The 26,700-nt window shown below is 36.7% G+C and overlaps 1 protein-coding gene across 2 annotated transcripts in view; it reads right to left on the bottom strand.

Moving 5' to 3' along the window:
- The window catches only part of LOC129740169 (uncharacterized), a 140,716-nt gene that overhangs the window by 6,209 nt on the left and 107,807 nt on the right, over positions 1 to 26,700 (bottom strand). For both annotated transcript variants that reach the window (XM_055731779.1, XM_055731778.1), the window contains one exon: positions 16,579 to 16,859. In XM_055731779.1, coding sequence (XP_055587754.1) covers positions 16,579 to 16,859 — 281 coding nt within the window. The remainder of the gene's footprint in view (positions 1 to 16,578; positions 16,860 to 26,700) is intronic.

The raw sequence follows: 26,700 nt of genomic DNA, 5'->3' as shown, positions 1-26,700 counted from the left end.
TTAAGTACCTACTTACTTAAAAAAAAGTATATTCATAGACTGCCTCTGTATTGCATACATAAAAATTAGTGGAATTTTGACCAGTAAAAAGGGAATTTAATTAGATTCCAATATTAAATTAGATCAATCAATAGATTGAAGCTTGCTACAGTGAGCGAAATAAGAATAGCACCACTTGAGTTTTTCAACAAAAACAAGATTATTTTTAAAAATTTACTGTGTAAAATTGAATAATAATGCTTCTACGAATTATTTGAATAGATGACTGTATGTTAAGGAGCTTTCCAGATTTCCAAAGGTTTTCAAAAGTTTTAAAAGGGGGTTAAAAGAGATGCTCCTCTAGCGTTAAGGAATTTGATATTTGAGCTATAAAATTTTATCAAACTGCTTGACTTCTTCATTAACATTCATAAGCATGATGCAAAATGATGAAACATAGATTTGAGGCTGAGTTTGAATCCAAAAAGCAGGTTGATATTCAAAAATACTAATGTTTTTTAATAGTCAAACACTATTTCTCTAGTTTTAAGTCACAGATGGCAGCACTATCTTGCCATTTTACCAAATTCATGCCCATTTTCAAATATCCGGGATTAATTAGGGAATGCTGGATGATTTTGGTCAAGAAATAAAAACATGTACCGTGTGAACGCTACGGAAATTCTCAGATCATTAAATCCAAAAAAAAATTTGAATTGCATCAAGGTCACTGATAGTGATTTTTTGGACCGATTCAGAATAAAGCTATACTTTGCGAAGGAGCTTGATAGATCAGACGACTAGCAGTATTATTGGTAGGATTTGCAATTGAATCGGAAGTTGAGATGAGCAGGAATTTTGGCGGTTGTACATTTTTGTGCTGGTGATTCTTTTGCAAATCCGGAAAAGCTTTCTACAGCGTGAACTTCCACAAAACTGTGATAGGAAAATACCTCAAAATGATGAATATGGGCCTGAATAAACCTGTAAAATCAATATTGAGATCAAATTTAGTTTTAACGGCAAGATAGTGCTGCCATCTACGACTTTAAACTGGAAAAAAGTGTGGGTTACTGAAGAAAATCAAAGTTTTTGATTTTCAACATACGTTTTTCTGATTCAAAATTAATCCCGACTGTTAGTTTCATCATTTACCGTCATTTTAATGAAGAAAGTAATTATTTTGGTAAAGAATTACTGCTCAAACATCAAATTCCTTAACGCTAGAGGAGCATCTCTTAAAACCTCCTTTTAAAACCTTTGAAAACCTATGGAAATCTGGAAAGCTCCTTTACATGCAGTCATCTATTCAAATAATTCGTAGAAGCATTATTATTCATTTTTACACAGTAAATTTTTAAAAATAATCTTGTTTTTTGTTGAAAAACTCAAGTGGTGCAATTCTAATTTCGCACTCTTTTTTCACATTTTTAGTCCTCAACGCCAATTGCTACGTCCAAAAAAAGTAAACTTATGCTTGATTTATCCGTTAAGCAATTCAGAACAAACTGTGGACGAAAATTTTCGTAATTTTCAATCATTCATATTTTAACAAGCAAAACACATTGTGGTGCTATTCTTATTTCGCCCACTGTATTTTTCTGAGTAATTGGATTAATTATAATGAGTGCAAAAAAAAACAAAATATAGGCGCCAGTAATCTAGCTGCCTTGCCTACTAGCGTCGTTCCAGTCCTTAGGAGCTCTTAAGACATTCCATTCATAATCTTGTTACTTAAGGTTGCCAGATTTTTTTTCAGTACGCATCCGGGCCGGACCATTTTATACACACAAAAAAAATCTGAGTTTTACATTTGATGTAAAGTTTGATTTCATGTAAAATTCGGTCAGATGTGTTGTAAATTATAACGCAGCCCTGAAAAAAACCATGCGTTTCCTCATTCGGGTCATTTTTTTGTAATTTTACATGACTTTTCCTCGAAACGATGTTTGGAATCAGACACGTTGCTATCGCGTACAGGGTGTGTCTTATTTTTTGCCAATTTTAATAAATATAAAAAAGTGAAATCCTTTTAACTAATTTAATCAAAAACAAATTATTTTTTATTGTCTATTGTAGAAAATACACTTTAAAAATAGTAAATTACTCGATAGAATTTTGTAGACTTTATTGGAGATGTGATATTTGTTCTAAGCATCGGTTCACCTCTTGTTTTTGATTCTTATTATTTATAAAAATATAACTTTAATCAAACTTTTTGTTCAAATAAATATTGCACGAAAAGGTAAACAATATTCTCAATTTGTTGTTACAAAAGATTCAGCACAATAAAGCTTTTTTTCTCTTTATTCTTCGCTTTAAGTATAAACTTGTGAAATAAAAAAAAATTAAATTCTCGTATTTATATACAAGTGAATCGTTTTGAATTGTTTATTATTCATGCAAACAAATAACAAGCTTTATTACCCCTTCCTCACATTCCATCATTTTGCAAAATACATTTCAAAGTTCAACGAACAAATAACAAGCACTATTAATCAAAAGACATTCTAGATTAACTTAGTGCTACCTATTTTGAAAAGTAATGAAAAACTGTTTTCAAAATCATCCATCCAAAAAGTATTAACGAAACTAAAAGAAAATTCAGACACACCCTGTAGCAGGATCTCACAAATAAACACCGAACGGCCGACCGTAAGCTGCAAGTTCGATTTGATGCGCGAAGAAAATGCTGTTTGAAATCTGGAGCTCGTGGATTTCAAGTAATCATAAACATTATGAACACCTTTTAAACCATTGTCATGCTTTGTTATTAAGCTGATGGCAAGAATTTGATAAAACAATGATTCAAAAACTAAAAAGGGATAATGAGCCGGTACGGTTTCATTGTTATGGTCGTGTAGGGTAAATGTACCCGACCTTGGCACCTAAGGCACGGTTTACCCTTTTTTTTTCAAGATTCCAACCTTCCTGTTGAGTGCACCATAGAACATCCTTTGAAGAGTTTACTTGCAAACTTGCTTGGAGTTCAATAAAAATATGTTTTCTCTATGGAACTTTCAGTAATGTGAACAAAATGTATGCAAAGTACTCACTGCGGTGCTCCAATTACTTGGCCGCCGTATCAATTGTTTGCCGTTTCGATGATCCGATTCTTGGCCACCAGCAAAGTGCAATAGATCTTTACCAACAATGCCCAATTGACAGTTAACAGAATCGTTGGCTATTCTGAATATAAGGCCACTGACAGAATGACGTCAGCTGAGCGTAAAGTTCTATGCGACGATGGAACACCGGGCTTCACTCATACAACAAAAAGGCTTTTGAAAACATTGATGAAATTTGGTTGGAAGGGAAGCACTAAATAAGCTTTCATTTCAAAAAGTCGAAAGTGCAGAATTTCAGCAATTTTTTTTTTAATTTTTAAAACTTCAAACTTTTTACTCGTTTAAACAAAGTGATGATTATAAACACTTCAGGTTATTTCAGAATATTTGTGTATGAACAAGAATCATTGGTTTATGAATGACAACCAAACCTTCATCAGAGGGACCGATTCAGAAACGAATTATGTTCGCGAGTGGTTTGAACTTTCTCTTCTTTATGAACATTAAATCCCTTTGATGAAATCTAAACTAACATATTTTGTAAGCAAACTTTTTAAACTAAACCCTTCAAAAAATTTCTCCAATATGTATACAGTAAGTTACTAATGAAGGACTTATACAATCTGAATAAAGCCAATCAATCTAGGAAAAGTATTTCAGATGGCATGGGCTTATCTAGACTAGTCCAGGTTTTCAACGTAGAGTTAAAAAAAAAAGTTGGTGTGGTTCAGCTGCCAGAATATTGAGGTAAAATATCCGTATCTGGCACCGATTGATTCACATTCCTCATTACACATTCCTTTTTTTTTTTTTTAAGATTTCACAGTTCATCATTTTTGCGAAGTTTATGAGACAATTTCATCAAAATAAAAATCAAATACGACTTGAACGGGAGTAATACTGAAAGGTTTGAGCCGTGTCAAATAAACGAATTATTAAAAAAAAACGACTTGAAAGTGGTTGTTGTGAAAGTGGTATTGTAACGATGAATTGAAATTTCTTATTTTGAACTTTTCTCATCGATTGCATTTTTCCAAATATTGAAAAAAATTGCTTAGATTTTCTCAGTTTTTTTTGGAGAATTTCCTGACTTGAATGCTAACTGGACAAATTCAGGAGTTCTAAACCTAAAGACAAATTCATTTACGACATTTCTATGGTTTTGTGCATCATGATGTGTTGTCATTTATAAAGCATTGTTTAAATTATTTCTTTTGATTTTTTATAGACCACTACCAAACAACTATTTTCATATTGTGGAGTTTGGCTTCATAAGGTAAGAAATTGAAAAATTCTTTGAATGGTATTTTAAAATTTTGCCCTTTTGAATTTGTTAGCTGAGATTATGAGCTTCTAGCAAGAGCCATCTCGAATGCCCGGGGCGTTGCGCAGTAGTTTGACACGCCAAATAGATGTTAGAATGTAAACCTTGCTAAAACATTTTTTAATTGGACTCACATCTAATAGTTTAAGGAATATTTGGAAACGATATTTTCCTGAACTTCCAACTTCTGTTTCCATGAAAAAAACTAGAACAAAAATCCAAAAAATTAAATCTGAGTATATGGTTTCCAAGCAATAGAAAACGATCCCAAAACTCAATTAATTATGTATTTTATATACTAAAGTCATAAATTGCCATCGATCTAACAGTTTTTGATAAGAAAAACATCTTAAGTCTTGTGAGTTGCTTAATTTCACTAAGAGTTTTTTTTATTTCGAACCACTGTGTTCTGTTGGAGACCACGTGGTCTCTGTTCGGCAGACTGCAATGCAAATGCTGTTGGCACGCATACCAATGTACTTTCGATTCATGGTTCCCAAATAGCGATTTTTGCATTTAAAATGCTTGGATATGACTTTTAGTTAGTCGAATCACTTATGTTCTACAACTTATTTCGAAGCTTAAGTTAATAGAAACGATCTTATCATACAACCCAATTAGTTTAAAAACCTTTGTGCGTAGTTTTAAATGAATTTTTAGGGAAAACATCAGCCCAAAAATACCTCTTTAATGAACATGTATTTTTTCCAGCTTCCAACACTGGTGGTGTATTTCGATTGAAGTTGCATGCCAAGAAAAGGAACAAAATTAGCTAAAAATTTTTATTCAAAACCTAAATAAATATTCATTCTTTTGTCTTTCTAGTATTGTTCTATTTTTTGCCGAGTTTAACTGTAGTCATGAGTATTTATTGCACATTTTTCAAATGAATGCCCGCGTTTGAAATCGCATGTTAATTTAACAGTTGCACTAGAAAGGTGAGTTCTTCTGATTTTCATACGGTGGTTTCCAACATAATTGCCTCGGATGGAGATCGAAAAAAATTAACTACTTTAATAAAGTACAAACAATTAAAAAACTCGATATGCACGGATTTGAAACAAATTATTCTCTTCGCAATTAAAATATATTCAAAATTTTTTAGCTCAATTTGGACCTGAAAAACATGAAAAGGCATGTTGGCATGCCAAGATAAGGACCATGCCAAAATAGGGCTCACTTACCCTAAATTCACAATAACATTTTTTTTCTTTTCGGGAATTTACATTACATCATAAATCATGTAAATTTAGTAGAAATAACTTGTTCCAATTATTTGCAGGTTATAACATGTAATAATTTAATACTGTGTATACAAACATGGCAAAATCCGGACATTTGATTTCATAATTCTCGAGAAAATCCAGGCAAATTTGGTAAATACCTAGGAATTACTCATCAATAATCAAGAAAACTTGAATTAAAAAATATTTTTCATCAAAGTTTATTACCAGATTATAAATCGTATTTTAGGCTTCATGATTATTTGCTCAATTTGCTAGAAAAAAAATTGGTTTTGAACGCATTAATAAACACTTCCTACAACACACTTAGTATTTTGTAAAGTTTGATTTGAAAAAGAAAATAAAAATAAACCAGGGCAAAATCCGAGCTTTTCCAATCAAATTCGGGCAACCGAGCCGGACCGTACTTTTCCTAAACTTTATATTGAATATCCGAGCAAACCCGGGCAATCTGGCAACCTTGTGGCAACTATAGTAAATTTAGTAAATAATATCCTAGAAACACGTTTTAGCAACCCAATTTTCGTACTAAATCTAAATACGTAGCCTGCTGATATATAAAAAAAACAACAAACCTGCCAACGCCAGGAGTTTCGCTAGGCTAGTCCAACTGTCGCAAATCGGTTTGGTGCTATGTACATCAAAATAATTTATGAGTACATATACGATTGGCGATATTGATTAGTAGCATTGAGCAGCGCAATAAGTGGCACTGTTTGAAGTCAATTTTTGAAATCTTTTTTAAGGTAAGCATTTGAAACATTTGAAAACCCACTTTTCTTATAATTTATTTATTCGAGCTTGTCCAGTCCATCTTTGTTCTCTGTGTCTCAGCTACAAGTGTATAAGAAGCTCACGTAATCCATTTATCTGGTAAAGTCTTATTGTGCAACAAAACTTCCTTTGACAAAATAATATTCATAAAAATTTTACATTTGTCTTACATGTGTCGGTTTTTGCGAATGAGTTACTTCAACCGGAAATGATGGATTTATGATGCTTTTTTTGCGGGTGAAGCTCTGAGAAGAAGCAGCAACTAGAAATGGTGTACAATGTATTTGTGTTCATTGTGTTGACAGCCTTGTTTTGGCTTGAATTTGACATTTTTTCTAAAATACTTTATCGTGAAACTCTTCAACAATTTTTTGAAATATTTGAAACCCTATGGAAGAGATCGTTCTGGATGAAATTCATTTGAAAAATATATTCTATAACCAGAATCTGAAGGCTAGGATTTTGATAGGACATAAAGTTAGTTTGCAGTAAGAAGAAATATCAAATCGGCAACACAATCGCAGACAAAACCTTTGAAGTTTTATTTTTGCGTCGCTATCACAGCTTCATAGCTCACCCACTTATTTAACAGCTACGCGTAAATATGTATTATACGCCTGCACGAAGAGGCCACATTCATGCAATAGGACCAATGAACTTGGCAAAGACCTCCCATTCGGTTGCACGGAAATGGTTGTGCTGAAGAAATTCAGCCGGATAAAAACCAACTAGCGACGCTGATTATGATTGTGGTTGGTGGCTCCGTCTCAGAATTCGCCTGCATGCTGCCGTTGTTGTTTAATGCTCAATTTGCTAGACTTGGAGTACGTCAGAAAGAGGCTGGGGGAGGGGCGTTTGATGAATGATGAAAATGCTTTCGCTTTCCAAGCCACCTCAACTCAACCCAACAACTCCACCCTGTTTCGAGCCGTCTTCAGCCTGGGGTGCGCTTTTTGCCGGTTGATTTCCCGAGAAAATTACCATCACATCGTCATCATCCATCGTCTCGGGTCTGCCGGGGTGAAGTAATTCAGTAATAACAACAATCTAATGATGGAACTAACCATCCGTGCGTGGGATAGAGGTTATGACATAAACCGATTGGTGTGAATAATGCCCGGTAATAATACGATTAACCAAGTCACACTATTGTGTGACGCGGGAAGTAAAGCTTTGACGTTTTATCCGGTAATTTTGTTTACTCGGAGTACTGTTACTGTATCATTGTTCGATAACCAGGTGATGTTGATCTTTCCTGATTTTGACTTTGAAGAACTAGACCATGTGTGAAAAATGAGAGGTTTGCAAGTTCCTACGTTTGAAACTGCGTGGCTGTGGTAAAAAAGGTTTATGGAACAAGTTGTAAAAAGTGGATTTCCTTAGCACGAGCCGTAAATTTATCCAACAGGTTTACCGTGTATTACCTGTTTAGATAAACAAAATCGTTGTTAATTTGAAACGTTCAGTGCCTATAAGAAGTCTCCAACAAATCAATCGTTTGGGTTTATAACAGATGACCAAAAATAATCTTATCCAGAATTAAAAAACAAGATATAGAGGATCCTAATCTAAACTTTTAATTGCTATGAAAATTGATTTTTTTCTTAATAATAGTTTCAATACAAATTTTTAATCAATTCCAAAGTGTTGTTTCCATGTATAGTCAGTTTTGGGTGCCCTCTAAATTTGTAAAACTTTTTAGTTATCGCATGAAAATACATAAAATAGCTCAACACACAAAACGCTAAACAATCCTGAAGTTTTTTTGATAAGTTATAAGTTATTTGCTAAAAATTGAATAATATTTTGGAAAGTAAGCCGTGACAAATTATTTCCCTTGTTGGTTTCAAATTTAGTGATCAATAATAACACTATCTTAAACGCTTGATTTAAAAAGAAATTGATTTACAATATCATCTTTCTTCTCAAAAGAATTACACGAGCTTGAAAAAAGATAATAATGAAAAAAATTAACAAACAAGTTGAAAATAATTTCACAAAAAAAATAGCAAATACAAAAAATTCAGATTCAAGTTTTCAAATCAATGTTTATTTTGTCTATTCATTTTTACTTATTTTAAATAATGTTCCTTATTCTAAGCTAGAATATTTCTAGAACATAATTTGTACAGTATTATATTAAAAATTACTATTTTGTACAAACCAGAATTGAAACTAAATACAAAAACTTCACTGAACAGATATGTCAGAAAAAAAACAATACACAATTTAAAAATTACATTCTGAATCGTAAACTAACATTAGAAAAAAATCAGATCTTGCCTCGATGAAATAAAACATTATCTACATCTTTGATAACTTATGCACTTATAAACCTGCTTGACAACTTAATACAGATTTTGAATCTTTTTAATATCCTTCGTCCAATCAAGAATTTAGATCTTGCCTAGATCAGAAATACAACGCTAATAAAAATGGAATTTTACAATATTTATGAAATTTAAATAAATAAATTCACTTATTCTGACATCATTCGAGAATGTCTTCCATTTTTTGAAAATGACAATTTTAACTTAACGAAAAACGATTTCACTTATGGTTGAGGGAAATCAAAGATTATACTTAGTAAAAATTAACATTGAAATTATGTCAAAATTCTAGTATTTTGCAGAATTGGTAGAAAGTTTCTTAACTTTTTTCTCGGAAGTTGATATTGCTCGTGTTATTCGGAAAAATGTTCATTGAGATAAAATCTTTATTTTCAACATCTTTTCAATGTTGTTAATGTAATAAATTTTTCAATATTTTCAAAATCAATCTAGAAAACATGAGCTAGTAGAATAAAAAACTAATTGCATGTTTGGCATCCGCGCCCAAAAATAATTTTTGGGTGGATAGCTTTTAAATTTTGTTGCTTTGTGTAATTGAATTCAGGTTGATCATAAAAAGAACGAAAATATTTCTCAACTTACAGTGTGCAGTGATCTACGTCAAAATTGAACTAATTTCTTATCATAAAATTCATCTAGCTACCATAATAAAGTGATGATAAATAATTTCGGAAAATGTTTGAAAATTTGAAAATGAAATTTAATGAGCAATAAGAATGTGGTAACAAAAAAATATTTCCAAACTTAGTTATAAACATTCAAACTACAAAAAACATTATTTTGGAAAACACAACAGATTAAAATTAAGTTTTAAAGTTGCTAATTCGTATCATTTTTCTAACATAACTCTAATTCTAACCATCCAAAATTTAGATTTATTTGAAGACTTCACATCTGAATATTTTAAAATAATGAAAGAATTACACTCCCACGGGCTTTCCTTTATCTCATAAAATGAAAGCTTTTTTAACATTTCTATAGGAATTGTTTTGAATTAAAATATTTTGCATCAATGTATATATAAAAATGAATTTCTGTCTGTCTGTCTGCCCCTATAGACTCGAGAAATAAGGCTATGATCATTTAGTATCCGGGCACTTTATTTCGGTGATATCTACGTTAATAGAGCTCGGATATGCAAAACTATCTTGCCTATTTTCAAGTTAACGTGTGTTTGAGATATTTACGACGCAAAAAGACATGATAAAAATAATTCTGCACAAATTTGCTCCTTTTACGCATTTTGCGCCTCGAAAATTCTACATTGTTGACTTGAAAGCTCATGAACTGTTGATTTTTTCTGATTTTTTTTTTCGGACCAAATGGTTAAGAAGAATAAGGAGCCACTCTAGGATGCTCACGAAGTTCAAACCAAGCATCTTAGTGGAACCCTTGATCTATATATATAAAAAGCAATTTCTGTGGGTTTGTTTGTTTGTTTGTTTGTTTGTTTGTTTGTTTGTTTGTTTGTTTGTTTGTTTGTTTGTTTGTCCTCTATAGACTCAGCCTTCTGAAATTTGGCACGTATGTTCATTAGGCACGTATGTTCATTAGGACCAGGAATGATGAAAAATGTTTTCGGATTTTCGGATGACCCCTTCTGAAGGGGGTCGTCCATACAAGACAAATATTGTTTTCGCGTTATTGACGTTATTTTTCGTCGGATTGTGATGAAAATTTTTACATGAGGGTTTTGAGAGATAGCCAATCGATTTCAGGCATTGCATTTTGGGTCAGAGGTCGGCAAAAGGGGTCGTCCATATCGACTGTTTATTGTTTTTGCGATATTGGCGTTATTATACATCGGATTGAGATGAAACTTTGCACATAGTAGTTTTGAATGACGAGCAATCAATTCGAGATGCTAAATGCGGAGTCAGGGGTCGTCCAAAGGGGTCGTCCATATTAACTTTCAATATCTTAGTGATATGGACGTTTTCATACATCGGATTGGGATGAAAATTTGCACATAGGAGTTATTAGGGACAAACAATATTTTTCACTTATCCAAATTAAAGTCAGGGGTCGGCCAAAGGGGTCGTCCATATTAACAATTCACTGTTAATGCGATATTGTAGTTATTATACAACGGATTCAGATGAAAATTGGCACACGAGAGTTTTGAGGGACGGGTAATCGATTTCAGGTATTAAATTCAGTGTTAGGGGTCGGCAAAGGGGTCGTCCTTATTACCCTATTCATATTTTTGCAATATCGTCGTTATTATACATAGGATTGGGATGAAAATTTGCACACGGTAGTTTTCAGGGACGGGCAATCGATTTCAGATGTCAAATGTTTTGCCAGGGGTCGACGCAAGGGGCCGTCCACATTAATTAAATTTCCACTGTTTTTGGCAATATTGACGTTATTATGCAATGGATTACTTAGGAAATTTGCACACGAGAGTTTTGAGGGAAGGGTAATCGATTTCAGATATCAAAAATCGTAGAAGAGGTCAATAATTGCGTTGTTATGCAACGATCGAGTCGAAATTTATACACGGGGGTTTTCGCCACGGTCAATTGATTCATGATTTCAAATTAAGTAGCAGACGTCAGAAAAGTGATCGTCTAATATTTTTGCGATTATTACTTAACAATGTATTCGGAAGTGCATCTGGAAAAAGCTTGGCAATTGACTTTCATACAAACTGTCCATAACATATTCCAAGTTTAAAGCGAAACGGAGTTCGCATGGGATCAGCTAGTATTAAATATGGTAAAAAGTCTATGGTTATTTGGGATAACTGAATGCAGACTTCTTAAATAATGCAAAAAATCCTTTTCCAGCAGGCAAAAAGTGTTGCCTGACTAGTAGACACCAAGAAAATAACTAATAATGATCAGTTCCAAAGATTGTAATCTGTGCATCCGGTTTTTACGCAATATGACAGATGTGTTCTGATGGACAAAGAAATTTTTGTTAAACCCGGATTTTAGAGATCAAATTCTTCGAGATGCCTACTCATGAAAAGGTTCCAACACGATTCTAATCGCTTTTTCCAGGTGAGTTTGTGTAAAATAGCATGATTTTGCAAAGGTTTTGCTTCTGTTGTAAAAAAATAAATCAATACATGACTGAAAAAAGTGTGCAAAGATAAAAAAGGGATTTAATGAAAAACTAAGAGTATTTCTTGAAATCATTGATATTTTTTTTTAGATTTTTACATTAAATGTTATATTAACACCATCATTTCATCCATAGAAAGTTTTTCGATCAAATGAATAGTTTTTAAAATACACACGTTTGTAACTGCCCGGATACTTAATGATCATAGCCTTACTGAATCAATTCGCAGTGAAACTTTGCAGGTGGAAGCTTCTGAGGCCGGGGAAGGTTCCTATAATAGTTTGGGACCCCTCCCTCTTACTAGAAGAGGGTAGGGGGTCTCTTAAATAAAAGTAAAAAGTCTACAAACTCGAAAACTGATCATGTAAATTGTACCATAATTTTGGCATGGAAGGGTATTTATTTTGGCACGAGGAATGTTTCTATTATGGTTTGGTATCCCTCCATCCTTTCAATGGGAAAATAGTAAGGAAGAAGGGAGGCTCCCATACACTTTCTCGCACAATTCGAGAACAAATCAAGCAAACGGAACCAAATTTGGCATGCGAGGGTATATGGGTAAGAAAAATATTTTAAAGATTGTTGAAGACTTCTCCCTCCTTCCAGTTTGGAGATAGAAAAGGTCGAGGGCCATCCCTTACAATTTTTGTAAAATTCGTGAACTTATCAAGCAAATGGAATCAAATTTGACATGGATAGTGTTTTGAGTTCGAGAAATGTCCCTATTATTTGGGTCTTTATCCTATTCGTTTAGTAGGAAGATGCAAAGGGGGATTGAAAGTCTTCCATACAATTTATTACATTATTCGATAACTAACCATGCAAATAAATCCAAATTTCAGGAATCCTTATATTCAGGAAAATATGAGGCTACGGGTAAAATTTCTACGATGTTTTTGACCCACCTTTCCTTCCACTGGGGGATAAGAAAGGGGAAGGGGTTCTCCTATTCAGTTTTATGTTTTACTTGAGAACTAATCGAATAAAAACAAGTTATCATGGAAGTATATTCGAGTGCGAGAAATGTTTTTTTTTTCATGTTTCAAGACTCTACCCTCACTCCAACGGGGAGAGGTGAAAAAGTAGGGAAGTTTTCATACAAAATTTTTGGATCACTCGAGAACTTATTTTTCAAATTTAACAGCATAGGTTATTTGAGAAGTTTTTTTTCTCTATGATTTTTCAAGGCTTCTTCCTCTTTTCACTGATTCGGTAGGAAGGGAGTAGGGGAGGTCCCTAACAGTTATTTTTATCAACTCAACCGATCTAACAGATGGTAACGAATTCAGAGGAGTATTTTTAAATACAAGAAATATTTCTAGGTTGATTTGGTTCCTCTCACGGGATAGGAAAGAGAGATAAACGTTTGAATTGATAAATTTAAAAGCTCATCAAATAAATTTGACCAAATTTTACATGGGAGAGTATAAGGATACGAGCAAAGGAATGATTCTATGGTTATTAAAAAAACCTTTTTCACCTTCCAGTCGAGGCAAGAGAAGGGAAAAGGAGTTCTGCATATATTTTTTGTAATACTTGAGAACTTATCCAACAAATGAATCCAAAATTTCAAGGAATACAAACCCTATTTTACTTGAGCGGTTTTTTTTTTGAAGATTCAAGACTCCTCCTCCTCCGGGAAGAAGAAAAGTATGAGTAGCTCAAAAACTTATCAAGCAAATGGAGCCATATGTGAAATGTGATGTTACTTACCCTTCCTACATTGCAGGTGAGAAAGGAAAATATAAACGAATTCTTAATATCAGATTTAAATCAATTATTGATAAACAATTTTGGATCAAGTTTAAAAAAAAACCTTTTAAAGGGTCAAATCTTTTATGAATTCCAATAATAATTTGCAGTGAAAGCTCTCATTGTAAAGATATCGGAAATTTGTTTAAAATGTAATTTTAACACAATTTAGGCTGGAAAAAATATCGATTTCTTCTTTTGACACCACGCTCCCTCCCCCCTTCAGAATGTGCAAGCCAAAGGGAGAAATTAATAAAGTTGGAAGTATATTATGTAGATTTCGAAAAAAAACAATCCGAAAGATTACAAGCCCAAAAAACAAATATTGGAATATGGGAGTAGTTTCACTTTTATTTTCTTGATTTTATTAAATTTAACGATAAAAAACATATGATTTATAGGTTTTGTACAATGATATAGTATGCAGTTTTGTTGCATACAAGCTTCCGTGCAATTTAAATATTCCAATTTATTTGTTTTTCGCATTATTTTTTATAATCCACCCCCCCATGCGATGTTCCAATTCCGAGTGACAAAAAAATGATTTTAAATTGGTTCCGGTCATATTGATTTTTAAAAGATTTTTTCAATTAGTTATTGTGATTCTTCGGGCACCTGGCTACATCGTTGTTGATACGATTTATAAGGATTTCACGAATGAATTGTAAAGTTTAAATGGTTGGTTTCAAAGTTTAAATTTGCTATACAATACTTAAGAAAAATGCGCAGAGAGGTTAAATACTGATATCGAAAAAAATAATTTGAAAATTGACTTTAAACTGTGTCATCATTGCGTCGTTCAAAAGCTACAAATCAAATTTTCAAGTGCCTAGTTTGCGAAAAACCGTAATCTTACATGAACTCATTAATAATTTGTTAAAGTAATGCCGCTCTTAAAAAGACGGGTTCAATTTATTTCTAGATAAATGCATTAAGAGTTACTTCATCCATTGTCCTCCAGAGTAACCCGATACACTTTTACCCATTATCCTCCAGAGTAACCCGATACACTTTTAAGAGTTCTATTATTTTTGCACTACTGAGGCAATCGAAATATCTAACAGTTTTGCAATAAGTTTTTGCACTTCTTGAATGGTTATCGTCAGAGGACGATTTGGCTATATCCAGTCAAGTAGGAACAATCTTTGACGATCATTCTTTCCCATCAGAACTGATTGTAGACATCTCAAAGTGGGTTACTTTCAAGAATCTTTTTTGCATCCCATTGTCCAAAATTTAGTATTTCTGTCTTCAAGGAAATAGCGATTAACATTAAAAATATTTTTTCCATTATGCAACTGGACGAAAGTGTTACGAAACTTTAACAGCAATTTTCTCAAATCATGCCAAACAGTTCATAAGATCTGTTCAAAACTACCAAAATTTTATTTTTTTTCTCTGTTCGATTTTGGCAGTTCTCTATGGTGTGTTTGGAGACATTTTTGGCAGTTCTCGATGGTGTGTTTCGAGACATCTGGTGGCCCATCCAAAATGCAAAAATTGGTTCAAAACGATCTTTGGAAATTTTAAGAAGCCACTGACTGACGGTGTTGAAAAACTTGACCCATTGTCACATTATTATGCTTATATAAACATTATATTAGAGTCTAAGCTAAGTTTCACTGAAAACTATATTCATCCGTAAATATGTCTTTTACGAATGAAAGTGTTGCGAGTGCAGTCCTCATCTTGAATATTTAATTCATATTTTAAGTTAATAATTAAATAACTGAATAGCGATAATTTCCAAATAGTCTTTGTTTAAGTAATATGGTTCAGCTCATTCAACATTCATTTAATAATACGCCTTTGTGATGAAAAAGATCAGCCATTGCATAATATGATATGAATGCATAATGAAACACTAATCGGCTGTTTAGTGTGCCCTTGAGCACAAACACTAGATTGATACAGATTTTCAAAGGTTAGCAAGAAATCCGTTTTATTGTTATGTTTTGAAAGATTGCAACAATCTGGCCCAGACTTCAGCCAATGCTATTGCAAACCAAGGAAAAGTATAGGGAAAACAACAATGCATCCATTATCTTTCCCAGCATCGTCATTGAGATGCGCATTAGACTGAGTCGATTTGGGGTCATTTTCGAATTTCTCAAACCCTGGGGTCTCAAAAGCTTCGTTTTGGTCCTAAACTCATACATGATTTTTTGCAGAATTTTTAAGTAACGTTTACATGAGTAAATTTGGACTTTTAGGTTTGTATGGGAAAATTGAATATTTTGTACTGAAAAATCAACATCATTTTTGTTTCTTCTGTGGAACCAAGCCTGCTGATGGTTTTTGTGCCAATTTATAAATTTCTAACAGGAAATTTTCCGCTGAACAACTTTGTCGAAGACCGTAAATTCGTATCTTATTAGACAAAAAAGTTATTAGCTGTTTAACAGGGGTATGTCTTTTGGCATTGATAAACAATAAATTCAATTGACACCACTGCTTGTGCCCCGCGAAGTATTGCATGAAAAGTAGTCATGCAATACCTCGCAAGGCACACAACAGTGGTGTCTATTGAATTTATTGTTTATCAATGCCAAAAGACATACCTCTGTTGAACAGCTTATAACTTTTTTGTCTAATAAGATACGAATTTACGGTATTCGACAAAGTTGTTCAGCGGAAAATTTCCTTAAGGAATTTTATAAATTGGCACAAAAACCACCAGCTGGCTCGGTTGCACAGAAGAAACAAAAATGATGTTGATTTTTCAGTACAAAATATTCAATTTTCCCATACAAACCTAAAAGTCCAAATTTACTCATGTAAATGTCACTTAAAAATTCTGCAATAAATCATGGATGAGTTTTGGACCAAAACGAAGCTTTTGAGACCCCAGGGTTTGAGAAATTCGAAAATGACCCCAAATCGACTCAGTCTAATGCGCATAGTAATTTTGTAAGTAAAGAGAGCAACCACACGTGCCCATTCACGGAGCTTCTGCCGTGTAGAGGTTGATTCTGGCACAATCCATTGAAGGACTTGCTGCTGAAGAGACTCACCTGCTCAGTTCCGCCGAGACGTAGTTGCTATGCGGGCTGTACTTGATGGGGGATTTGTACATGGCACAGACCAGGCGCTCCCGACAATTTTCCTCAGTGATGCCGAGCGAATTGAAAACCTTATCGAGCCGTTGCAGAATCGGGCTGTAGAAGGGATCAATCGGCCGCGGGGTTACGCCTTCCTGGGCGTAGGCTTGCTGGTTCACGATTGCCTGCTGTTTGGCGATCAGCTTCTGCTCCTGGGCTATCCTTTGGGCTTCCTGCCGTTGGGCCTCGCGAACCTAGAATGAAGATTTTAAACTTAGATTAATTATGCATATACGAAGTACTGTTAAAAATAAAAGCCTCCCATTTTTTTCAAATGTGTTTTTAAAGGATATATAAAAAGAAAATTACAAAAATACGAATAACTATTCACTTGTACCGTTCCATAATGTAAAGTAATGGTCGAACACAATTGTAATGGAAAAGTATTTCAATGAATTATTATATCAAAATATATTAAGTCGCGAACGACACAAAGATGATAAAACGACTATTTATAATTCGCGATACCAGATACATCTTTTTTTAATTCGGTGCACTGGTAGAATTTGTTTGAGAATCGTTGACAAATCTCGAATAACATTTCAAAAGGGTGGAACTAGCAGATTACTCGAAATGAGAAAACTGCGTTTGAAATTTCGAAACATCAGCTCAAATCGTATTTAAAAAATCAACCACTTTTTGCATTCAAACCTATTAGTCTAACCTTCATTATTTTGAAAATAATGGAAAAGATACTTGACAATAAATTGTAGTATCTTAGCTTAAGTAAGGTGAACAACTTTTAGATCGCTTACAAAAAAGCATGTTCACTGTTATGGCCTTACATATCCTAACACTAAAATTAGAAAAGACTCTAGTAGCAAAAGAAATAGCACTCGCTTCTTTCCTTGACAACAAACTTGCATTCGACAACGCAGCTCACACTTCAATCGAACCAGCTAAGTATGAGAAGATGACGGCCATGCTCATAAACAGGATCATTAATGCAAGCTTGGGAGGACTTACATTCAAAACCACTCCACAGGATGTGTTTACTAATAGAATACAATCTACAGAAGTGTTAAAATTCCAATTACAAGTGAAATATTTAGGGGTTGTACTCAAAGCTATCATGGAACCTACAAATAGAGCATGTAATCACTAAAGGCTACAACAGCTCTATGAGTAGGAGTAGGGAAAAATGGGGTCTAAAGTCGATAATAATCTTCTGGATATTTACAGCTAATATGAGACCAACAATTTCTTATGTCTCCTTAGTATGATGGACCTGAACTATGCTAGTATAAAGGCCCAGAAGAAACTAGCGAAACTCCAAAGACTAGCTTAGGTATCTATAAGTGGCGCCAAGCGAAGCACATCGAATGAGGCTCTGGATGAGCTACTAAATATTCTGCCTCAACATCAATACGCTCCACCGAAGCGGACCTTGGAAAAATTTAGCGCTACGATGGATAAGATAGTCGAGGTGCTCACAGGTCGAAGCCCCGTTATTATCGCGGGGGATTTCAACTCGTGGGCTCAGGAATGGTGTAGTTTCCTTACGAACGCCAGAGGACAGAGTCTACTTGAAGCACTTACAAGGCTGGATGTGTACCTGGCGAACGTACATAGGTAATACTAGGACCTTCCATAGAGAGGGACGTGAATCGGTTAGATATTGCTATCACATTTGCTAGCCCCAGATGGACAAGTAATTGGAGGGAGAGGACTACACTGATAGCGACCACTTTGCGATCCGCTATCGTGTGGGTAAGAGTGCACAGTCAGTCAGAGGAGAGGTAACGGTAGGTGAACGACGCTGGAGAGCAATACAATTTAACCAGAATGTCTTTGACGAGGTGTCGAAGTGGGAGCAAACCTGTCTAATTTGTCGGAGGAAAACCTGACGAAAGTACTCACACGTGCTTGTGACGCAGCAATGACGAGGAGAGTTAATCGTAAAAACCCACATTCACCAGTTTGTTGGTGGACTGAGGAAATCGCGAATTTGCGTGCCAGCTGCCTTCGCGCTTAGCGAAACATGCAGAGAGCACGAACTCAAACGGAGAGAGACGAGCAGAGGCCGCTTTTCAAAAATGCGAAAAGAAACCTCTGCAAGGCTATTAAAGAGAGTAGGCATGTTTAAGGAAACTTTGTCTTGATGCTAATGACCGACCATGAGGTGATGCCTACAGGATAGTCGTGGCAAGAAACAAAAGCTCTGCGACGTAGTTCCACCTCCCTGTGGTGCAGAGTGGAAACGTGTCTACAGACTTGTCATCTACAGGTACAGTCAGCTACCGACGGGCTGTGTGTCGAGTGAGGCAAAAACGTTGTGCGACTGGGCACCTTGGTACCAGTGCTCAATTGCAAGAGGGAGGGGTCGTAACGTGTATCGTGTAGTCGCGACTCCGATATACAGGACGACCAAATGTTTTAGCGGGTTCCGATCGATCTGCCTTTTGGGGAGGTACCTGGCCCCGATTCTCGTATACGATTGACTCACGACAGACAGAGGGGCCTTGTGCCGTAACATGTGGCGCCCAGTAGATGTGCCTCAGGTTGAGTCTCGAAAAGTCGAGACGGAGAAATAGTTGGATGTGTGATTATCTCCAAACCCGAGGAGAGGCGAGTTGTTCTCGTCTCGAATTGGTTCAAGAGACGTACTGAACGTGTGTTGACAATTTGTGTCAAGAGGATGAGTGTGAGAGGCCGTATGTGGGACTCGAGTCACGAGTAGTGGCGAACGGACTGCCAACCCGTGAGTCGTGAATCATGACAAAGAGTGGATGACGAATGCTGGTGTAGCACGTATAAACGAATATTTGCCGTGGAGCGCATTGCGCGAGTATGGTCTCCCATCTCGGGTATAGCCTTCGTTGCAGGTCCGGATGGGAATTATGGCCAGAGGCCCCAGGTGGACTTTATGGCGTAGGGGTACATAGTATCATGAGTCGTCCAATTGCACCCATGGACCCTGAGTAGCAAACTGGAGGGACGCGGTGGCTCGTCGCGCCTTGGAATGCAATCCGTAAAAAGGATTTACCACCTGGGTGATCAACTAATAAAAAAAGAAACAAAAGCGGTAGCGCACCACCTGAAATGTGCCCCAACAAACTGAGTGATAAAACGAGAGAGCTGTTCCAACATAAAATGAATAGCTGACCGCAAATCCAGTACAACTGAGATACGATCGAGTAGGAGTTAATATCGTAGGCAGAACTGCGCAACAACGCAATATCTCTTCAGCTGGAAAAGGCTCCCGGTCCAGATGGTATCCCGAACATTGCAGTTAAGGCCGCGATAATGGAGTTTACCGAAGTGATCCGATCGTCCCTGTAAATTTGTTTTGAGGAAAGGATGTCTCCAGACGTTTGGAAACGGCAGAAGTTGATTCTGCTGCCCAAACCAGGAAAACTATTGGGGAGCCCATCGTCATACAGACCAATATGCCTACTGGATATGGTTGGGAAGGTTCTGGAAAAGGTGATCTTGAATCGTATCCAGCAGTACATCGAGGGCGAAGGCGGATTGTCCAACAATCGATTCGACTTTCGAAAAGGGCGATGTACAGTCGACGCCATTCGAACTGTCATCGAAACGGCTGATAAAACCAGCCTCAAGAAGAGAAGAGGGGATCGTTTTTGCGTTACATGAAGGATTTCAGGAAATGAATGTGAGGAAGCGTGAGCTTAAATATTTGGGTTTGATGATTGACGACCGGCTCAGCTTGAAAAACCACGTTGAGTATGTTTGCAAGAAGGCGGCAACAGCAACGGCCGCACTCTCGAGGATAATGGCAAACAACTCGGGGATCCGAAGTAGTCAGCGAAGGATAATTTCGAGTGTAGTTTTGTCAATCCTTCGGTATGGAGGGGCGGCCTGGAAATCTGGTCTTAACATCCAGTGTAACCAGCAGAAGCTAAACAGTGTGCAAAGGCAAATGAATTTGCGGGTCATCAGTGCATACCGCGCCGTTTCGTCGGAGGCTGCATGTGTTGTAGCGGGAGTCATGCCCATCTCGGTTTTGTTGGTGGAGGACTCCTATTGCTACGAAAATAGAGGCACGCAAAACGTGAGAACACGAGCCAGAGATAGCTCCTAACCAATTGGCAGCAGCTGTGGGACAGCTCAGAAAGAGGAAGTGGACCCATCGTTTGATCCCAAACATCAAGGAGTGGATAGAAAGAAAGCATGGCGAAGTGGATTTCTACATGACGCAATTCCTGACTGGTCATGGGTGCTTCATGAAGTATCATCACAGGTTCGGATATGTGGCCTTGACGGTCTGCCTAACATGTGGTGACGTGGACGAGACACCCAAACACGTGGTTTTCTATAGTCCATGATTTGAAGAGGAACGTGCCAACATATTTGCCGCCTGCAGACCAGAAACGACAGCGGACAACATGTTGCAGAAGATGTGTGATGACATCAACACATGGCAGGCAGTCAGTGATGGGCTCGCCCGGATAATGACTGCTTTGCAAAGGAGTTGGAGAGTGACGCAAATTGCGATTAACGTAGGATAACGTAGGTTAACGTTACTAAGCTTAAAGAGTCCGAAGCTATGAAATGAACTACACAAAACAATCAGCGTAACCGATGAGACCAGAACGTGAAGATGATCTTGGGCGTTCAGGACGATATTTAATTTAAATATGAACTTCTTTGCGAGTGTTGCATAAGTAGCGCATATGCGTGAATTAGACACTCCCTGCCGAAGTATTGCCTTAGGGCAGGTACCGGTTTGGGAAATTGTCTGAGGCCCCAGGTGGAGTTAAGGGCGTATGTATATAAGGGTATATACGGACGATAGTATTGGCGAAAGATTGGCCTCAGCCATAACCTTTAATTTAGATTTGCTGGCGGCCTCACCAGTGATGCTTTACTAAAATTAGTATTTGCTTGTTTTAAACTATTTATGAATTGATTATATTTTTTAACTATCAACAGCTATAACTATAAACATTTGAATTCATTACGGGGCGTCTCTAAACGGTTGATGATAAGCCATCTTGTGCCAATAAATTTTCAAGGTGAATTCAAAACATCTGAAATATATATTCATGTACTACTTGCTAGATTAAAAAAGAGTTGCACTGTTGCAAACAAGTAAATTAATGAATGCCCCGTCTATTTTTTTTATAATTCGTAAAGCCCCGTCTATGTTGGCTTTGAAAATAATCGCCTACATGCTCTGATTATTTAATTTTACATTCGGATAGAAATCTACGGGAAAGTTGCAAATTCTCAGTATTCGTGAAAACGTTTTTCAATAACAATGCAATTAAAAAATATAATCATTTTCCGAATATCAATGCATTTGGCACCCCTGAACAGCCAAAAAATCAAAACACGAACATCTGTGTATCTCTTTTCCACAGGGCGAATTTGTCAATATTAGTACTGGAAAATCGCGTTTATCGTGCGCCCTTCTCAAAAATCGATCCTGTTCTCCCATGGTTTGAGGTTAGGGCTGAGGCCTCCTGCTAAGGTGGTGTTCATGTAGAACTGTCAATATATCCTAATACGGATGAGTATATAACGAGTCGTCCCAATGGTTCCATGTAGACACGGCACTCGACGTGCATTGAGATCAATTCGTAAAATTCCTTCTTCGAATTTACCACCTGGTTGACAAAAAAACAAAATTTGAATGTTGATCGATACATTTGCGTAGAGGGATGAAATATCGAAGATTAGAGAAAGATTGCCAGGTTACTGTGTCGATTAATATACAAACCCAGTTCCATTAATATGACACAGTCTTGCATGCCTCACATAGCCCTAAATTAGACAACTAAAATGCATAAGCTGTTTTTATCTGATGGAAAACCAGTGGTGCACTAGCAGCAATGAGGTACACTTTTACTAAGGTGGCGCTAAGGAGCGCACACTATTGCACGTCGGAGAGAGAAAAGGAAAATAAACATAAACAAGCCCTGCGTCGCGACGAGTCGTTTTCAGGGAGCTTCATTTATCCTAGACAAAATGCTTCGCGAAAATGGTCGGTACTGACGTCACTTCTGTCATGGTAACTATGTTTACGAAGAAAAAACTTTACTGCTACTTTTGCAATGTTTCTTTCTCATCACCTCTCTTTCCACCAGCTGAAATCTTCATATGAAAAAAAAATCTTTGACAGCACTTAGTGCACAACTGGTGGACCTTCAGGGTAAAAACATAAACGACATAAGAGAACCCCAAACTACTAAAAAAGAACCTACAGGACAACGAATCGTAGACTGGCTTTGTACGAGATGCAACTAATTAAAGTGGTGGTTGAACCAATGAAACGGTTGATTAAACTGTTTTAATATATTTTTTTCAGGTTTTGATGGTATTTCTTAAATACCATCTTATTTCATTCCGGATTTAACATATGGTAGTCAAAATTCGAACCACGGGTATCGTGATCAGACAAATTCGGGATATTTCATTTAAAACCTGGCGAAGTCCGGGCATTTGATTTCAGAATTTTCAACCCCGAATCTCAAGAACTATTCACTCTGGGCACATTCAACGAAATCTGGGCAACCGGTAAGGACGGACTTTTTCAAAATTTTGTATTAAATATCTGGGCCAGTCCGAGCAATTTGGCAAGCATAGTTAAACAAAATAGTTTCAATTTGCTTTAATTTAGCATAAAAATTTCTATCCACTTTTCACTGCAAGTATCATCATTCAATCATCTTTTTGTAATTGTTCAACATTATTTGGTTTTTTTTTCTTTCCATCTATTTAAATCGTTGCCTTTTCTACAATTCATATATTGTAAATACATATATTCCCTCCCTGTAAGCTTTGGGCATGATTAATTTCGAACATATCCCCAAACGGCCGGTTTCTTTTTTTTATCTAACTAAAAAGCTCTTGTAGTTGATAACCACACAACAACATCTCGGCAGCTACTCCAAGCTACATGCTTCTTTTCATGTGTTTATTACCAGTCGGAATGTTGGCGGTGGCCACTTGAAGCCACATGGAATCATCTGCCTCGTAAAAATCACAGCGCGATATCGTAAAGATGTGAGATCGATGAATGGAATTAACTAATCACACCCGGACAGCTCAGAGGCGAGGCGTTGACCGGTCTGGCTGTTTTGTTTATGTTTTTATGATTGGTTTTCTTTTCGAATGGAAAACTATTCAATTGTTGATGGGTAAACCAGAGCTCGTTTCTTGAGTGACGCGTGTACCCCAGGCGCTGGGTCGATGAAAGAAACTTCATTCATGGTAGTGGAGATCCGCACCGAGAGTTCCGAATGGATTGATCATGTCCGGTCGATTACCGTCCGGAGATGACGGATTAGTTTTCACTTTTATTTTCAGGTGATATACGTGAGCTGAGGTCTAGGGCAATTGTCGGAGCAAAGTTACATAAAGCGTTCGTTGTTTCGATTGCAACATTCTGTGAAATGTGACTGTCAATTGGCTTGTGTTGCGAAATGAAAGATATTTATGGGATAAATTTTTCTCCTTTTATTCACGAATGTAAACACAAATTTAGGAAAACAAAGAGAAAATAAACTTCACTTTTCGAATTTTCTATGTATCCGACATTTTCAAAGTTGGTAAGTAAACCATTCATTCATTGTATGGTTTCCAAACAGCATAGATAAAAGACTGTAAATTTGACAAGTCATTCAGCAATATTTCTATCAGTTGTTGAACGGAGGCGCGTCTGTAAAGATATCGAGAAGCTTGGAAAAATTTTCTGCAGCAATGAATCATCGTGTTGGCTCAATGCCTCTATGTAGTGACTTGAAATAAAAACTCGCGGAATGTACTGCTGCTCTCCTGTTTATGTCTGGATTGAATTCTGGGATTTTGCTTCCTAAATTTACCAGGAAGTTTGTTGAATCTCCTAAAATATTAATCCATTTCAAACATATTTTTATTAAAAACTTTTATCTTTCAAATCCGAAGCGTTGCACGAAAACTGAACCATCGGAGTCGTGCGTCTATCCTCAAGTTTTTCCCTATTCCTTTTTGATTACTTCTGGAGCTAGCACTTGAATGCACTGTGCAGGTCTAAAAAAAAATTCAAAATGTTTTCAATCCAAGGTAAACAATATTGGATAAATTGGTTAATGTTTTACGATACGGCAAGCTTTTCAACTTTAGTGGGAGAAAGAAGGGCAGGCATATGCTTATCTTTTTTAGAAAAAATCGAGATTTTGTCGAATTTTCCAATCGACGTGTACAGTAGAACCCCTATTATCCGATCTCCGGTTATCCGAGCTTCTACGTAATCCGAGGCACCCTTTTCATATAAAGTAAATGTTTAGATGTGTCTTATCAATGCGATATATTTTTTATGCTATTTACTCAACGTTTCCGGTGAACTTCAAGTTCAAACTTGTCCAAAAATGTCGATTAAATACGTTTTTGTCGGTACATTTGTTTTATACACGAAAGACCAATTTTCTGGTAAAATCTCTTACAGTTTATGTGAATGTAGTCAAAACAGTCGACTTCCGAAACCGGCGGGCTAAATGCGCATATTTATGTTTTTCGGTTTTATCCTGGTTTGCCCGGATATTTGATGCAAAATTTCGATAAAGTCCGGTCCGGCCCGGTTACCCGGATATCGTAAAAAAAGTCCGGATATTGCCCGGAATTTTTCACAATGTTCACAAAGAAACCAAAAAAATCAAAGTTTTTGAGTAAGTTTCGGCGAAATCGATTCACGGTATGGAAATTTTCAACGGTTGTTTCAAATAATTTCGCTGTTTTACTTTTATCAACCTTTAAATATTTAAGTGCTCCAACAAGTTTTTGGAAGTCTGCTATACATTAATAAAACATTTATTTTTTTTTTTGCATTTTTTCTTTGCTTTTATGTATAATTACATCTAAATTTTGCCCGGTTTTTGCCCGGTTTTTGGATTTGAAAAATTGAAATCCATGCCCGGATGTTGCCAGGTTTTTTAAAAAAAAAAAATGCCCGGAATTGCTAGGCCTGGATGGTAGTGAAAAAAATTCTGGCAACCTTACTGTAAGGTCCTGAACCTTTTTTTTATCTTGAAGGGCTTGGTCTGAAGTTTATCTTTCAGGATCCGACGGAGACTTCGATCCGATATGTTGAGATCCTCTGCCAATTTATTGGCACTACGACGAGGATTTATACGTTTCTGTTCGAAATCCATTTTTCCGGATAACACCTAATTACAAAAGTAACACTTACATCCAATGATAGCTAAGACTTAATGTAAACAAAGCGACGAGGGGTCGTTCAGTACTGTTTCGTGTACAACGAAATAATTACTGTTGAAGTAATGTTGCAGTACAATTGCCGGACCCTGTACGTTAATATCACGGGGATGCGGTATTGCTAGAGGAAGATATCATCTGCTACGAGCACAGACACATGCCCGATATGCGGAGACATGCCAGAGAGGCCTCGATGTCCAACTGGCAGCACCAGTGGGACAGCTCGGAACGTGGCCGATGGACCCATCGCTTGATCTCTAACGTCGGATCCAGGATGGACCGGAGCCATGGAGAGGTGGATTTCTGCATGACACAGTTCTTGACTGGTCACGGATGATTCATGCGGTGACACAGTAGAGACACCAGAGCACGTAGTGTTCAACTGTCCAAGGTTCGAAGGGGTACGCGCTAACATGCTTGCCGCCTGAGGACCAGACACAACAGCCGACAACATCGTGCGAAGGATGTGTGAGGATGCCAATACATGGCGCATGGTCAGCGATGGGTTCACCCGGATCATGACCGCCCTGCAGGGGAGTTGGAACCAGCACCAGTCCGCAAACGGTTTAGGATGACTGCTTTGTCGGGAAGCATCTGAGTAGTGTGCGTCGGATCCTTGCAGTAAAGCATACAAAGATAAGACTCTACTTTCTGCGTATTCCGAGATGTTAGGTACGTTGCGAACGTTGTGTAGGATACCTCCATCGCCGTGGAATATCTGAGTAGAACGCACTCCCTACGACGGAATCTGCGGGGATAAGACTTGACCTTCTTTGCAGTCGAACTCTTAGGGGGGAGAGTATTTACGCGGCGAAATACTCTCGGGTAGGCGAAATACTCACGTCATCGGTGGGTGAGTCACTCGAGTAGGCGTAG

This window comes from Uranotaenia lowii, chromosome 1, assembly GCF_029784155.1.
Source record: "Uranotaenia lowii strain MFRU-FL chromosome 1, ASM2978415v1, whole genome shotgun sequence".
In the NCBI taxonomy this organism is placed as follows: domain Eukaryota; kingdom Metazoa; phylum Arthropoda; class Insecta; order Diptera; family Culicidae; genus Uranotaenia; species Uranotaenia lowii.
Note: the sequence above shows the minus strand (reverse complement) of the source record. Positions and strands in the feature narration are given on the sequence as shown.